The sequence below is a fragment of the Nicotiana sylvestris genome, chromosome 9 (assembly GCF_000393655.2).
Source record: "Nicotiana sylvestris chromosome 9, ASM39365v2, whole genome shotgun sequence".
Classification (NCBI taxonomy): domain Eukaryota; kingdom Viridiplantae; phylum Streptophyta; class Magnoliopsida; order Solanales; family Solanaceae; genus Nicotiana; species Nicotiana sylvestris.
In genome coordinates this window covers 151,010,055-151,027,133 of record NC_091065.1, presented here as the reverse complement: position 1 = coordinate 151,027,133, position 17,079 = coordinate 151,010,055, and the positions used below count along the sequence as shown (strand labels likewise).

Genomic DNA, 17,079 nt, shown 5'->3' with positions numbered 1-17,079 from the left:
ACAATGAAATTGAGTACTTTGGGAGTGTGAGTACAAGCGTTTATCACTGTGATGCATTACATGTGACATGCACATTTGACATGTAGACATAGAGATGTAACATTCCGCATATCAGTTATACTTGGCATATTTTAACATTGCTGAGCTTAAACTATTAACTTGAAAGCATTGTACGCTTTTGTACTGTGTACAAATTTATTATGAGATTTCATTGAGTTATTACTATCATTTTTTTGTTATCTCTGTATTGTTATTATTTGGATTTAGACTATACCTTTCTGAGCTCGTCACTGCTTTCAGTTCAAGGCTAGTTCTGTTACTTCAGAGTTGACTCGCCACTCGATCTGGTTGGTTCCCACGGGGAGAGAGAGTAGGGTATTAGGAGGTTCATTGATGGCCTCAACTATGGACTACACTTCGTCATGACTTGGGAGATTGCATTAGGTGCTAGGTTTGATGAGGTGGTTGATATTGCTAGGCAGCTAAAGCAGGTTCGTAGTCAGGAGCATGAGGAAAGGGAGTCCAAGAAGCCTTGTGGTTCGGGTGGTTTCAGCGGTGTTTCTTTTGGAGGACTGTCCCACCACAGTGGGAGTCACCCTTATAGGCCCGCTCAGATAGCTCGTCCAGTTCGTCATAGTGCATCAGCTAGCCATGGTTCATATAGTGCTCGTTTGGGTCAGTTATCTCTCAGTGCCCTCCTAGTTCAGGGTTCATCTTGTGCTCCATCAGTTTAGATTTCATCTATATCAGGTCCTTCTAGTAGTTATTCTTGTTCTCAGGGTCCGATTCAGTACCAGCTGCCATTGTTGGATCCATGTTGCTTTGAGTGTGGAGACTTTTGGTCATATAAAAAGGCATTGTCCCCATCTTTTGGGAGGTCCAATTCAGCAAATGGTTTATGCTATGACTTCCGCACTAGTTACTTCACCACCCGCTCAGCCAGTTTAGGGTGGGGCTTAGGCAACTAGAGGTCTCCCTAAAGGGGGAGGTCGATCAAGTAGTGGTCAGGCTCGATGTTATGCTTTCCCTGCCAGGCTAGAGGTCATTGCTTCAGATGCAGTGATCACAGGTATTGTTCCAGTGTGCCACAAGGATGCTTCCATATTATTTAATCATGGTTCCACTTATTCATATGTATCATCGTATTTTGCTCGATATTGGATATGCCCCGTGAGTCCTTAGTTACGCATGTTCATGTATCTACGCCGGTGAGTGATTTTATTATTATGGATCGTGTGTATCGGTGTGTGATGAACATTGGGTAATTGGAGATGAGAGTTGATCTCTTATTGCTTAGTATGGTTAATTTTGATGTGATTTTAGGCATGGCTTGGTTGTCCCTATGTCATGCTATTCTGGATTGACACACTAAGACCATGACGTTGGCAATACGGGGATTACCTAGGATCGAGTGGAGAGGTTCTTTGGACTATGTTCCCAGTAAAGTGATTTCATATCTAAATGGTTGGGAAGGGGTATTTGTCATATTTGGCTTTTGTGAGGGATGTTGGTGTTGATAATCCTACCATTGCTTCTGTTTCGATAGTGTGAGACTTTCTGAATGTGTTTCCTGTAGACCTGCTTGGCATGCCACCCGACAGAGACATTGATTTTGGTATTGACTTAGTGTCTGTCACTAAGCCCATTTCTATTCCTCCGTATCGCATGGCACCAGCACGGTTGAAGGAATTGAAAGAGCAATTTTATGATCTTCTTGATAAGGGGTTCATTAAGCCTAATGTGTCGCACTAGGTGCACCGGTTATGTTTGTGAAGAAGAAGGATGGTACTATGCGGATGTGCATTGACTATAGGCAGTTAAACAAAGTTACAATTAAGAACAAGTATCCTTTGTCGTGCATTGATGACTTATTTGACCAGCTTCAGGGAACTAGAGTGTTGTCTAAGATTGACTTGAGGTCTGGGTATCACTAGTTGAAGATTCGGAACTCTGATATTTTGAAGACGATTCAGGACCCGCTATGGTCAGTACGAGTTCCTTGTGATGTCTTTCATGCTGACCAATTCCCCAACAGATTTCATGCATCTGATGAACATTGTTCCAGCCATAGTATTTATTGATGATATCTTGTGAAGACACGTAGTCAAGAGGAGCATGCACAACATCTGAGGATTGTACTACAGACATTGAGGGAGGAGAAACTTTATGCTAAGTTCTCCAAGTGTGAGTTTTGGCTCAGTTCAGTGGCGTTCTTGGGGCACGTGGTATTCATCGAGGGGATCAAGGTGGATCCGAAGAAGATTGATGTGGTTCATAGTTGTCCCAGACCGTCTTCAGCTACTAAGATTCAGAGTTTTCATGGCATGGCCGAATATTATCACCGCTTTGTGTAGGGTTTCTCATCCATTGTAACACTTTTAACTAGGTTCACCCAGAAGGATGCCCCATTTAGGTGGTCTGATGAGTGTGAGAAGAGCTTTCAAAAGCACAAGACTGCCTTGACTATAGCTCCGGTTCTAGTTTTGCCTTTAGCGTCGGGCTCATATACAGTGTATTGTGATGCTTCTCGGATTGGTATTGGGTATGTCTTGATGTAGGGGGTAGAGTGATTGCTTATGCTTCACACCAGTTGAAGCCTCATGAGAATAACTACATTGTTCATGATTTAGAGTTGGCATCCATAGTCCATGCATTGAAAATTTGGAGGCATTATCTCCATGGCATGTCTTATAAGGCATTTACAGATCATTAGAATCTACAGCACTTGTTCAAGCAAATGGATCTAAATTTGAGACAACGTAGATGGTTGGAACTATTAAAAGACTATGATATTACCATCTTGTATCATCTCAGGAAGGCCAATGTAGAGGCCGATGCCTTGAGTAAAAAGGTAGTGAGCATGGGTAGCCTTGCATATATTCATGTTGGTAAGAGACCACTTGCATCAGATGTTCAAGCCTTGGTCAATCAGTTCGTGAGGTTAGATGTTTCAGAGCCCAGGGTTCTAGCTTATATGGTTTCTCGATCTTCCTTATATGATCGCTTCAGAGAGCGTCAGTATGACGACCTCCATTTGCTTGTCCTTAAGGACACGGTTTAGCACGGTGATGCCAAGGAGGTTTCTATTGGATATGATGGGGTATTACATATGCATGGTCAAATTTGTGTGCCCGATGTGGATGAGTTACGTGAGTTGATTCTTGAGGAGGCCCACAGTTTGCGGTATTCCATTCATCTGTGTGCTGCAAAGATGTATTAGGACTTGAGGCATCACTATTGGTGGTGGATAATGAAGAAAGATATAGTGGAGTTTGTAGCTTAGTGCTTGAACTATCAGCAGGTGAAGTACAAGCATCAGAGACCGGGCGGTTTGCTTCAGAGGCTTGAGATTCTTGAGTGAAAATGGAAGCGTATCATCATGGACTTCGTAGTTAGGCTCCCACGGACTTTGAAGAAATTTGATGTTATTTGGGTGATGTGGACCGGTTGACTAAGTTCGCATATTTCATTCCAGTTGGGACTACATATTCTTCATAGCGGTTGGCTGAGATCTACATTTGTGAGATTGTTTGCCTTCACGGTCACGCCCCAAAACCCGAGGAGCGCGACCGGCGCTCAACCGAGTAAACTCGACTGAGCAAGCCTGTTAGGTTTTATACTACCCAAATTCGTCTTTGAATAAAAAGAAAATGTACACCATTAATCAAATTCTATAAACATGTCATTAACAATTTCCATTTCATTTCCATTAGAAACTTCGTTCACAATTTTGAAGATATTACAAGTTTTATACATCATTGCCAAAACATTGATATTTCTATTTTAATTTCAATACCCGACACTACCCACAACCTGTCTACGGAGCCTCTAAATACAATTGACGAATAATATGAAAATACCGGTAACAAGGCTCTGGCTATACCTCAAATACAAAGTAAATGATAAACAGATGAAACATGACCCGGAAATGAAGTGGGGCTCACCAAGTCAGCTGAAAGGATGATGCGGCACTAGCTGCGACCAACACTGCCTGCTATAGAAACACCTACATCCATTTAAAGACGTAGCGCCCCCGATAAGAGGGACATTAGTGCCATCGAATAGCACTAGTATGTATAACTAAACACCATCTCATTAGAAAGAATAACCATACAAGGACAAGGAAATCATAAGGATTCAACAAAAGCTTTAAACAATCACTACATCATCAAATAAAAGGAATCACAAGTATAACTCAAATACTTTAAATGGTCACCACATTATCAAATAAAAGAATCATACAATTTTTCACATTATTTCCCATAGCTTTTAGTTTTGGGGCGTTTCATACTATTCATCATTGTCCACAATACCATCGCTATCTAGAGCGGAGTCCGATCTCGACCCGATCAGCTAGGTTGCCTCATTTGAGACATATACTTCAATCACAAATACAATACCACCATGTGTGCGGCATGGTGTCCGATCTCGGCCCGATCGGCTAGGCCTCCTTACCAAGGAGTTTCATTTTTCATCAATCATCTCATTTCAGTCTTTGTTTCACATATATCATTTCATAGGCACTTGGGGCCACATCTATCACGTCATATATTTGGCACTAGGCCATATCTCACATCATTCCCAATTTCAATGTTAGATTTGTAATTTAGGATAATATGTGCACACAAGAGCAAATAGAATTGTAAACATAGATGAGACTTCACATAGATGGCACAACATATGCAGCTTCAATCTCAATTTAAGGTCTAAGCATTTCAATCGTGATTCATATTCCTTGCACCCTTTCAAGTTATCAAGAATAGAACATTGATCATAATGAGACACATCTTTCACGCCTATAAGGTCGCAACCCCAAATTCATGTGAAACAACAATCAATGCAACAATTCAACTTTAATCTTACCGTATTCACACAAACACCGATGGAGATCCATTCCTAAAATACAGGGTTTTAGCCATACATACCTTGTTTAAGCTTTCCTTAAGTTATTACGACGTTCCGGAAATTCTAGCAATCTCAATCTCTTATATGAATAACATGTAATTGAGTTCTTTGATTCTTGAAGACTTGAGCAAGAGATGGGTGATTATGAAGCTAGGCTCCTTCTCCCTCTTTATCTCTCTATATGCTCTCAGCTCTCTCTAAAAATAGTAGAAAATGACCCCAAATGAAGCCCCAAAGACTATATATTAAAATGGGGTTGGGTTATAAAAATAGGAAAAATAAGCCTCCGAAATCGGGTCTACGATCACAGAATGGACCGCAAAACAAGAATGTGGGCCGCAAAATGCATTGCAAAATAGGTGCCTAAAACTGGGCAACACTGGCCCAATCTGCGATAAATCTGCGATCGCAGAGTCAAAAATGCGACATATTTGCGATCGCAGATTCGACAGAGTATCGCAATTTTCCAGCCTTTGGTAATTTGATCATACCTTTGTGTAGGAATATCCAAATGACGAACAGTTTAAAGCGTTGGAAACTAGACTCGAAGACCTTTCATATGATAGGTCTTTAATCACATAAAACCATATATATATATATATATATATATATATATATATATATATATATATATATATATATATAGATATGCTCGTTCAAAGTGTGAACTTGTGCAAACTCACTTGGAATCATAGCCTATTATGAACTTTTCCAATTTGACTTAGGCTTAGGCCTTTCCTTGGCCCCAAATTACTTACCATAGGCCTTGTACACTTATTTACCAAATCCAACGGATGCCCACCATGTTAATACCACATAAAATATTATAATTAGCCTACGCGGCACCACGAAATCCTAAGTTACTTAGCGAGATTTTTTGGGGCCTTACATTCACGGTGTGCCGATATCCATTATTTCAGATTGGGGCACACAATTCACATCATAGTTTTGGAGAGCAGTGCAGCGAGATTTAGGCACATAGGTTGAGTTGAGTACAACATTCCACCCTCAGACCGACGGACAATCTGAGTGCACCATTCAGATATTGGAGGATATGCTATTCATTTGTGTCATGGATTTTAGGGGTTCTTGGGATCAGTTTCTACCGCTTGTAGAGTTTGTGTACAACAACAACTACTTATCGAGTATTCATATGGCTCCGTATAAGGCCTTGTATGGGAGGCGGTGTCGGTCTTCGGTTGGTTTGTTTGGGCCGGGTGAGGCTAGGCTATTAGGTACTGATGTGATTCAGGATGCTTTGGAAAAGGTTAAGTTGATTCAGGATCGTATTCGCACGACATAGTCTAGACAAAAGAGTAACGTCGATCGGAAGTTCGTGATGTTGCCTACATGGTGGGAGAGAAGGTATTGCTCAGAGTTTCACCCATGAAGGGTGTTATGAGGTTCATGAAGAAGTGCAAGTTGAGCCCTCGGTATATTGGCCCATTTGAGGTGCTTGAGAGGATTGGAGAGGTGGCTTACAAGCTTGCATTGCCACCTAGTCTATCGAGTGTTCACCTACTATTTCATGTTCCATGCTCCGAAAGTATTTTGGTGATCCATCTCATGTTTTGGACTGCAACAGGGTTCATTTAGATGGGGATTTGACTTATGATGTGGAGCCGGTGGCCATTTTGGATAGACAAGTTCGAAAGTTGAGGTCAAAGAATATAACTTCAGTGAAAGTATAGTGGAGAGGTCAGCTAGTTAAGAAGGCTACTTGGGAGACCGAGCAGGAGATGCAGAGAAGCTACCCACACCTATTTGAGATTCCAAGTATGATTCTAGGTTCGTTTGAGGCTGAACTTTTGTTTAAGAGGGGGAGAATATAATGACCTGGCCGGTCGTTTTAAGTATAGTAGCCCTGTTCCCCTATTTATTGCTTCTATATTCTTTTGTTGTTATGTGACTTTCCGGAATGGTTGGTTTGGTTTCGGCGATGTTTCGGAATAAATTGGGACACTTAATCCCAAGGTTGGAAGCCTAAGTTGAAAGAGTTGACCGGATGTTGACTTATATGTAAATGACTCCGGAATTGAGTTTTGATGGTTTCGATAGCTTCGTATGGTTATTTTGGACTTAGGAGTATATCTGGATTTTGATTTGGAGGTCCATAGGTCGTTTTGGCTTGAATTGATGAAGGTTGGAAAGTTGAATGTTTGGAAAGTTGAGAAGTTTGATCGAGAGTTGACTTTGTTGTTACTAGGCTCGAATTTTGGTTTCGTGCTTTGGAATAGGGCCGATGTATCATTTATGACTTGTGTTCAAAATTTAAGGCCAATCGAAGTTGATTTTATGGGTTTCGACATTGGCTTTAGAAGTTAGAAGTTTAATAGTTCATCAGGCTTGAATTGGGGTGCGATTCGTGTTTTCGATGTTGGTTGATGTGATTTGAGGCTTCGACTAAGTTCGTATGATGATTTAGGATATGTTGGTATGTTTGGATGGGATCTCGGGGGCTCGAGTGTGACTCGGATCATGTTCGGCTCATTTTTTAACTTATTGGACTACGAATAATGGTCCGATGTGTTTTTAGTGCCCCCGTCTCACAAAAGATAATTATGAGAAATAGTATCTACATATTAAAGTCATTCTTGGCTCCCAGGATGTGTGAAAAATCATAGATAGAGGGTATGTAGAACCCGATAATGAGGAAGCTCTGGCTCAAAATGAAAAATATGTCTTGGCAAAGATAAGGAAGAAGGATCAACAAGCCCTCACGTTCATCCACTAATGTTTGGATGATGTCATGTTTGAGAAGGTGGCAAATGCTACCACCTCAAAGGAAGATTGTGAGATTTTACAAAATTTTCTTCAAGGAGTTGACAAGGTAATGAAAGTAAAACTTCAAACTTTAAGGGCTGATTTTAAAGTTTAAAAATGAAAGAATCCGAATGCATTTCGGATTATTGTTCAAAAGTGAAGGATGTTGTAAATCAATTAAGAAGATACGAGAAGTACATAGAAGATGTCTGTGTGGTAGAAAAGATCCTTCGCACTTTATTTGGTTTTGTGGTGTGTGATATTGAGGAGTTTAAATATTTAGACTCTATGATGGTGGATCAATTGGAGGGTTCTTTACAGGCCCACGAAGAAAAAATCAAAATGAGACAGGAAGAGTCATTGGAGCAATTTCTTACAACTCAAGCATCCTTCAAGGATTATGGAGGTGGAAAGATCTATCGAGGGAATGGACGGGGACGAGGCCGTGACAATAATGGAAGAGGAAGAAGTAATGGTAACAACTTCAACAATGAAGTTAATATCCATCAAACATTCAGAGGTCGTGGTCGTGGACAAAGAGAAAGAAGAGGATGTGATTACTACCAAGAAAATAATGGACAAATGTATGACAAATAAAAAATTGATTGTCATAATTGTTATAAATTTGGCCATTACTCTTGGGAATGTCGTAGCGATATTGAAGAAAAAGCTAACCTTGTTGACGACAAGAAAGAAGAAAATGAGCCAACATTGTTGTTGGCACTCAAAGAAGAAGACAAAGATGATTGTAGCTTGTGGTATTTGGACAATGGAGCAAGAAATCATATGTATGGATGCAAAGAAAAATTTGTGGAGATCAATAAAATGCTGAGAGATAATGTATCCTTTGAAGATACCTCAAAGATTCAAATCGAAGGGATATGTACGATTCTGATCTCCTGTAAAGATGGTAGTCACAAATTAATTCAAGGTGTTTATTATATACCAAAATTAAAACATAATATTTTGAGTTTGGGCCAACTTCTTGAAAAGGAATATGACATCCACATAAGAAATATGCATATTTTGTTTAGAGATTTAAGTGGAGTTCTAATTGCTAAAGTGTATATGGCAAATAATAGATTATTTTCTCTGAATCTTAAAACAATTGATGCAAAATGTTTGAAGGTTAATGTGGAAGATGAATCATGGTGTTGGCACATGCGATTTGGGAACTTGAATTTTGAAGAGCTCAAATCAATGGGAGAAAAGAACATGGTGCATGGGCTACCATCAATCAACCATCCCAATCAATTGTGTGAAGTTTGTCTTCTTCGAAAACGTGCAAGGAGGAGTTTTCCGAAAAAGGCCATTCCAATATCAACCAAACTGCTCAGCTTGTTCACACTGATGTGTGTGAACCAATCAATCCACCTTCCTTTGGTAAAAGTAAATACTTTCTGCTTTTCATTGATGACTTTAGTAGAAAGACTTGGGTTTATTTCTTGAACCAAAAATCTGAAGCTTATGCTGCTTTTAAAAAATTTAAAGTACTTGTGGAAAAAGAAAGTGGCTATGAAATAAAAGCTTTAAGGTCTGAAAGAGGAGGGGAATTCAACTCAATAGAATTTAATGACTTCTGCCAGTCTCATGGAATTTGTCGCCCTCTAATGGTAACTTAGTCACCCCAACAAAATGGAGTTGTATAGAGAAAGAATCGAACGATTCTTAATATGGCTAGATGTATGTTGAAAGCTAAAAATATGCCCAAAGAATTTTGGGCCGAAGCTGTTTCTTGTGCAGTTTATTTGAACAACAGGTCTCCAACAAGGATTGTTGGAGATCAAACCCCTCAAGAAGCATGGAGTGGAAGAAAGCCTAGTGTCAAGCACTTGAGAATCTTTGGGAGCATAGCCTATGCTCATGCGCCACATCAAGGGAGAGCTAAGCTTGATGATCAAAAGTGTCAAGCACGTGTTTGTTGGCTATGATACTAGTTCAAAAGGCTATAAGCTATACAACCCAAGTAGAGGCAAGGTGGTGGTGAGTCGTGATGTTGAATTTGATGAAGAATTGGCATGAAACTGGGAAGCTCGGGAAGAAACTTCATATGATTTTCTTCCACACTTTGATGATGAAGAAGAACCAGAGACAGTGGAACCTGTACAGGATACAACTTCGCCTCCTTCTCCAACCACTGTTGCATCTCCCTCTTCTCAATAAAGTTCAAATGAACACCCTCGAAGGACAAGGATTATTCAAGAGATATATGAGGACACAAAGAAGTTACTAATTTTGATTTTTGTATATCGTCTTTTTGCTGACAAGGAACTAATGAACCTTGATGAAATTACAGACAAAAGGTGGAGATAAGCCATGGAGGAGGAGATCGAGTCAATATAGATGAACAACACTTGGGAGTTAACAACTCTTCCCAAGGGTCATCAAGCAATTGGATTGAAATGGGTATACAAGACAAAGAAGAATGTTGATGGAGATGTGGAGATAGACAAGGCACGACTCGTGGCTAAAGGCTAAAATCAAAGGCAAGGCATTGAATATGAAGAAATCTATGCACTTGTTGCCCACATGGAGATAGTTTGTTTGCTGATCTTTTTGCCGGTGCAAATGAAGTGGAAAACACATCAAGTAAATGTCAAGGTCGCCTTTTTGAATGACTATCTTGAATAAGAAGTCTATGTTTAACACCTAGTGGGCTTCATAGTCAAAAACCATGAAGATAAAATGCTGAAGTAGAACAAATCTTTATATGGATTGAAGCAAGCCCCACGAGCATGAAATAGTTGCATCGATAAGTATTTTCAAGACAATAGGTTTGTTTGTTGTCTCCATGAATATGCTCTTTATCTTAAAGTTCATACTAATGGAGATATCTTGCTTGTTTGTCTTTATGTTGATGATCTTATTTTCACGGGTAATAACCCAAGTTTGATTGAAGCTTTTAAGAAAGATATGTCTCGTGAGTTCAAGATAACAAACGTAGGGCTCATGTCATACTACCTAGGCCTAGAAGTAAAGCAGATGGAGGATGGAATTTTTATCTCTCAAGAAAGCTATACAAAAGAGATATTGAAGAAGTTCTACATGCTCGATTGCAACCCCGTGGACACACCGATGGAGAGTGGGACAAAATTGTCCCAGTTTGATGAAGGAGAAAAAGTGAATCCCACATTTTTTTAAAAGTCTTGTGGAAAGTTTGAGGTACTTAACTTGTACCATGCCAGATATACTCTTTGTAGTTGGAGTAGTAAGTCGCTTTATGGAAGCTCCTCCCTCCACTCACTTGAAGGTCACTAGAAGAATTCTTCGCTACCTAAAAAGTATGATTGAGTTTGGGCTATTTTATTCTTCTTCTAGTGATTTCAACCTTGTGAGATTTTATGATAGTGATTATGGGGGAGATATTGATGATAGAAAAAGTACAACCGGTTTTGTATTTTTCATGGGCGATTATGTTATTTCTTGGGGTTCAAAGAAACAATCAATTGTTACTCTCTCGACTTATGAAGCTGAATATATAGCAGCAACATCCTGTACATGTCATGCTATTTGTTGAGAAGATTGTTGAATGAGCTCAATTTGCCACAAATTGATGCTACAAAGATTTGTGTTGACAATAAATCCAAACAAACACTCGTGAAGAATCCAGTGTATCGTGATCGAAGCAAGCATATAGACACATGGTATCACTTCATCAGAGAATGTATTGCCAAGAAGGAAGTCGAGCTCAAATTTGTGAAATCTCATGATCAAGTTGCAAATATTTTCACAAAGCTTCTCAAGCTTAAAGATTTTCAGAGATTGAGATCAAGTCTTGGAATGAAGAAGAAAAATCAAAATTAAGGGGCAAATTTGTGGAACTCACTTAAACAAAAAGAAATAAAAGAAAGAAAATGATAACAAGTTGCATTGGGCGGCATAAACATAATGTCACGACCCAAACTACCATGTCGTGATGGCGCCTATCGTGGTACTAGGCAAGCTGACTCTTTACCAAAAACAACACGATATTTCTTTTCAAAGATAAATTCAAGCTATTTAATAATAAAACTTCATAAAGGAAAACCTGAACAACAAAAGTGTGGAAAGAAAAGCCCGACATCGGGGTATCACAAGTCATGAGCATCTATTACAATCCGTCCGAAATACTAAGACTAAAACAGTCTAGAAATAACTGAATACGACTAAGGGAAAATAAAGAGGGAGGAAAGCAGGGCTGCGATCGTCAGGCAGCTACCTCGCTAACTCCGATGGATGTGCAACTGAACAATCAGCACTTGCTACCACGTCTGGATCTGCACACAAGGTGCAGGGAGTAACGTGAGTATGCCAACTCAGTAAGTAACCAAAGTAAATAAAGACTGAGAAGTACTAACGAGCAATAAAGCATATAAAGTCATGAAATATCAGTAAAAATACAATAGGCTTTTAAAAGCAGAGTTTGAATCAAATCATTTCTTTTAAGCTCAGCTCCAGTGAAATCATTTGAAGATATTTCAACAGTTCTCAAATGGAGGTTCACTGCAACAGTGAGTAAAAAAATGATGAAATCATAAACAGCCCCTCGGGCAAAACATCACTCATATACAGCCCCTCGGGAAAACCTCACAGTCACTCGTATACAGCCCCTCGACCATACCTCACCATCACTCATGTACAGCCCATGGGGCAAAACATCACTCACAATCAGGGTACATGCAGTCACTAGGGGTGTGCATACTCCGAAGGGGTTCCTTCAGCCCAAGCGCTATAACAAGCCACCTCGTGGCATAAATCAATCAGGCCCCCGGCCTTACTCAATCATGAATCAGTAACAACATGCTGCGGCGTGCAGCCCGATCCCATAAATATCCTCACAAATCAGGCCCTCGGCCTCACTCAGTCATAAACCTCTCAAGCCACTCAGGCTATCAGTAAAAAAAATAGGATACTCATCCCAAAACAATATTTTTATAAGCATCAAAATAGAGTAATAAAGACTGAGTTATGAAATCAATAAGTATAACATGATTGAGTATAGATTTTCAACCAAAAATAGTGAGAGGATAATAAGAAAAAGGCCCCTAAGGGTCCAAACAGTTATGGCACAAGGCCCAAATATGACATTCAACCCAATTTATAGAAACTACAACACATAAGTATCATATAGTTTCAATCAAATACGTAACTTATAGTTGCTACGGGACAGACCAAGTCACAATCCCTAGTGGTTCATGCCCATATTCTCATAACCTAGCATGTGCGTCACCTCAAAATAGTAAACGAGACGAAATTCGGTGTTTCATACCCTCAGAACTAGATTTACAATCGTTACTTACCTCAAACCGATAAAAATCCTACTCCGTGATGCCCTTGCCTCTCGAACCGACCTCCAAAAGCCTCGAATCTAGCCATAAACAATTTGATACAATCAACACGAGCTAAAGACATCAATCCCATAAGAAAATGCTAAGCTTTAGGTCAAAGTCAAAAAGTCAACTCAAAAGTTGGGCCCGGACCCATGTCTCGAAATCCGACAAAGGTCGCAAAATCCAACAATCCATTTGATTATAAGACTGACTATACTAGTTTCACTCAAATCCGACTTCGAATCGGCTTCCAAATCCCAAAAGTTCATTTTATGAAACTCTACCAATTTTTTCAAATTTCATCCCAAATCACTAATCGAATGACGAATTCAATGATATATTCATGATTATTAGCCAAAACCGAGTTAGAATTATTTACCTAGATGATTTCCTTGGAAAACTCCCAAAATATCGCCTCAAACCGAGCTTCCAAAGTCCAAGATGTGAAATAAAACCCTAAACCTCGCTTATATAGTGCTCTCTGAACCTTCACTGCGCGGTCCGCATAAATCCATCGCGGTCGCACACTCCTCACCTCAGTCCGCATAATTCTGCTGCGTGTGCGGACCCTGAGCCATACCTTCCACGGTCCGCATAAAATCCACCGTGGCCGCATAGTATCTCCGCGGTCCGCACCAATTTTGTGCGGTCCTCACTTCCTACACCAGAGACAGGAGATCTGACAACTTCCAAAGCCAACTAATGATCCGATAACCAGTCGAAACTCACCCGAGGCCCTTGGGACCTCAACCAAATATACATACATATCCCATAACATTATTCAAACTTAGTATAACCTTTGAATCGCTCAAAACAACAACAAAATACCAAATTACCCTTGGCTTTCAAGCCTATGAACTTATAAACTTCCAAGTTCCGCAAAGGACGCCGAGACCAATCAAATCATGCCCGAATGACCCCAAATTTTGCACACAAGTCAAATATGATACCATGAATTTATTCCAGCTTCCTAAATTCCATTCCGACCTCGATATCAAATTTTCCACTACCGACCGAAATCGCCAAATTTCCAACTTTCGCTAATTCAAGCCTAAATCTACTCCGGACCTCCAAACCACATTTCAGACTCGCTCCTAACTCCAAAATCACCAAGCGGAGCTAACGGAACCATCAAATATCCAATCCGAAGTCAAATTCTAAAAAGTCAAATTTGGTCAAATCTTTCCAATTTGAAGCTTCTTACCGAGAATCATTCTTCTAAATCAATTTTGAATAATCTGAAAACCAAAACCGACGAGTCACACAAGTCATGATACATTACGCGGAGCTACTCATGCCCTCAAACAACCGAGAGAAACACAATTGCTCAAAATGACCGATCAGATCGTTACACATAATTGCAAAACCAACTTATGTAGTTGGTTTTGGACGGTGCAACATGTTTTATATTGTAACAAGACTTGCAATCTCCAAGTTGTAAATTGCAAGTTGCAAAACCATGCAATATGATTGGTTCAATGTTTGGCAGGTTCTGCTATAAATAGGGGCTTTGTTCGTTCAGTTTAAATACACCAAAATAAGAGAGAAGCAATAGAAGTTAGAGAGAATAATCCACATATTGTAGTCTGTGATATAAATAGTGAGTGTGAGTAATATTATAGTGAGGTATTTTAAATAAAGAGTGTTATTTCTTTCAAAATTGTAGAAGTCTCTTGACACCACTAGATTGTAATATTATAGTGGTAATATTGCTCTGCTCAGTTATTGTATTTTACCCTATTAAAAGAGTTGGGGTCATTGTTACTCTCTTGTGTTATTATTATCTTCCGTGGATATAAAAGATTTATTACTATCATTTTTTTGTTATCTCTGTATTGTTATTATTTGGATTTAGACTATACCATTCTGATCTTGTCACTGCTTTCAGTTCAAGGCTAGTTTTGTTACTTCAGAGTTGGCTCGCCACTCGATCTGGTTGGTTCCCACCGGGAGAGAGAGAGTGGGGTATTAGGAGGTTCATTGATGGCCACAACTATGGGCTGCACTTAGTCATGACTTGGGAGATTGCATTAGGTGCTAGGTTTGACGAGGTGGTTGATATTGCTAGGCGGCTAAAGTAGGTTCGTAGTCAGGAGCGTGAGGAGAGGGAGGCCAAGAAGCCTTGTGGTTCGGGTGGTTTCAGCGGTGTTTCTTTTGGAGGACTGTCCCACCACAGTGGGAGTCACCCTTATAGGCCCGCTCAGATAGCTCGTCCAGTTCGTCATAGTGTATCAGCTAGCCATGGTTCATATAGTGCTCGTCTGGGTTAGTCATCTCTCAGTGCCTTCCTAGTTCAGGGTTCATCTCATGCTCCATCAGTTTAGATTTCATCTGTATCAGGTCCTTCTAGTAGTTATTCTTGTTCTCAGGGTCCGATTAAGTACCAGTTGCCATTGTTGGATCCAGGTTGCTTTGAGTGTGGAGACCTTTGGTCATATAAAAAGGCATTGTCCCCATCTTTTGGGAGGTCTAGTTCAGGAAATGGTTTAGGCTATGACTTTCGCACTAGTTACTTCACCACCCGCTCAGCCAGTTTAGGGTGGGACTTAGGCAACTAGAGGTCTCCCTAAAGGGGGAGGCCAATCAAGTAGTGGTTAGGCTCGATGCTATGCTTTCCCTGCCAGGCTAGAGGTCGTTGCTTCAGATGCAGTGATCACATGTATTGTTCCAATGTGCCACAAGGATGCTTCCATATTATTTAACCATGGTTCCACTTATTCATATGTATCATCGTATTTTGCTCGATATTGGATATGCCCCGTGAGTCCTTAGTTACGCATGTTCATGTATCTACGCCGGTGAGTGATTTTATTATTATTGATCGTGTGTATCGGTGTGTGATGACCATTGGGGAATTGGAGATGAGAGTTGATCTCTTATTGCTTAGTATGGTTAATTTTGACGTGATTTTAGGCATGGCTTGGTTGTCCCTATGTCATGCTATTTTGGATTGACACACTAAGACCATGACGTTGGCAATGCGAGGATTACCTAGGATCGAGTGGAGAGGTTCTTTGGACTACGTTCCCAGTAAAGTGATTTCATATCTAAATGTTGGGAAGGGATATTTGTCATATTTGGCTTTTGGAGGGATGTTGGTGTTGATAATCCTACCATTGCTTCTATTTCGATAGTGTGAGACTTTCTGAATGTGTTTCCTGTAGACCTGCTTGGCATGCCACCCGACAAAGACATTGATTTTGGTATTGACTTAGTGTCTGTCACTAAGCCCATTTCTATTCCTCCGTATCGCATGGCACCAGCACAGTTGAAGGAATTGAAAGAGCAATTTTATGATCTTCTTGATAAGGGGTTCATTAAGCCTAATGTGTCGCACTGGGTGCACCGGTTCTGTTTGTGAAGAAGAAGGATGGTACTATGCGGATGTGCATTGACTATAGGCAGTTGAACAAAGTTACAATTAAGAACAAGTATCCTTTGTCGTGCATTGATGACTTATTTGACCAGCTTCAGGGAACTATAGTGTTGTCTAAGATTGACTTGAGGTCTGGGTATCACTAGTTGAAGATTCGGAACTCTGATATTTTGAAGACAATTCAGGACCCGCTATGGTCAGTACGAGTTCCTTGTGATGTCTTTCATGATGACCGATTCCCCAACAGATTTCATGTATCTGATGAACATTGTTCCAGTCATAGTATTTATTGATGATATCTTGTGAAGACACGTAGCCAAGAGGAGCATGCACAACATCTGAGGATTGTACTACAGACATTGAGGGAGGAGAAACTTTATGCTAAGTTCTTCAAGTGTGAGTTTTGGCTCAGTTCAGTGGCGTTCTTGGGGCACGTGGTATTCAGTGAGGGGATCAAGGTGGATCCGAAGAAGATTGATGTGGTTCATAGTTGGCCCAGACCGTCTTCAGCTACTAAGATTCGGAGTTTTCACGGCATGGCCGAATATTATCACCGCTTTGTGTAGGGTTTCTCATCCATTGTAACGCCTTTAACCAGGTTCACCCCAGAAGAATTCCCCATCAGGTGGTCTGATGAATGTGAGGAGAGATTTCAAAAGCACAAGACTGCCTTGACTATAGCTCCGGTTCTAGTTTTACCTTTAGTGTCGGGCTCATATACAGTGT

General features: G+C 40.3%; 1 protein-coding gene across 1 annotated transcript; it reads left to right on the top strand.

The window, feature by feature from the left end:
- The first annotated feature begins 7,785 nt into the window (after window positions 1-7,785).
- On the top strand, window positions 7,786-9,290 carry LOC138878416 (uncharacterized). Its single transcript, XM_070158092.1, has 4 exons — window positions 7,786-8,252; window positions 8,322-8,508; window positions 8,797-8,886; window positions 8,958-9,290. The coding sequence occupies exons 1-4, from the start codon at window positions 7,786-7,788 to the stop codon at window positions 9,288-9,290; spliced, it is 1,077 nt and encodes a 358-aa protein (XP_070014193.1).
- The last annotated feature ends 7,789 nt before the right edge of the window (window positions 9,291-17,079 follow it).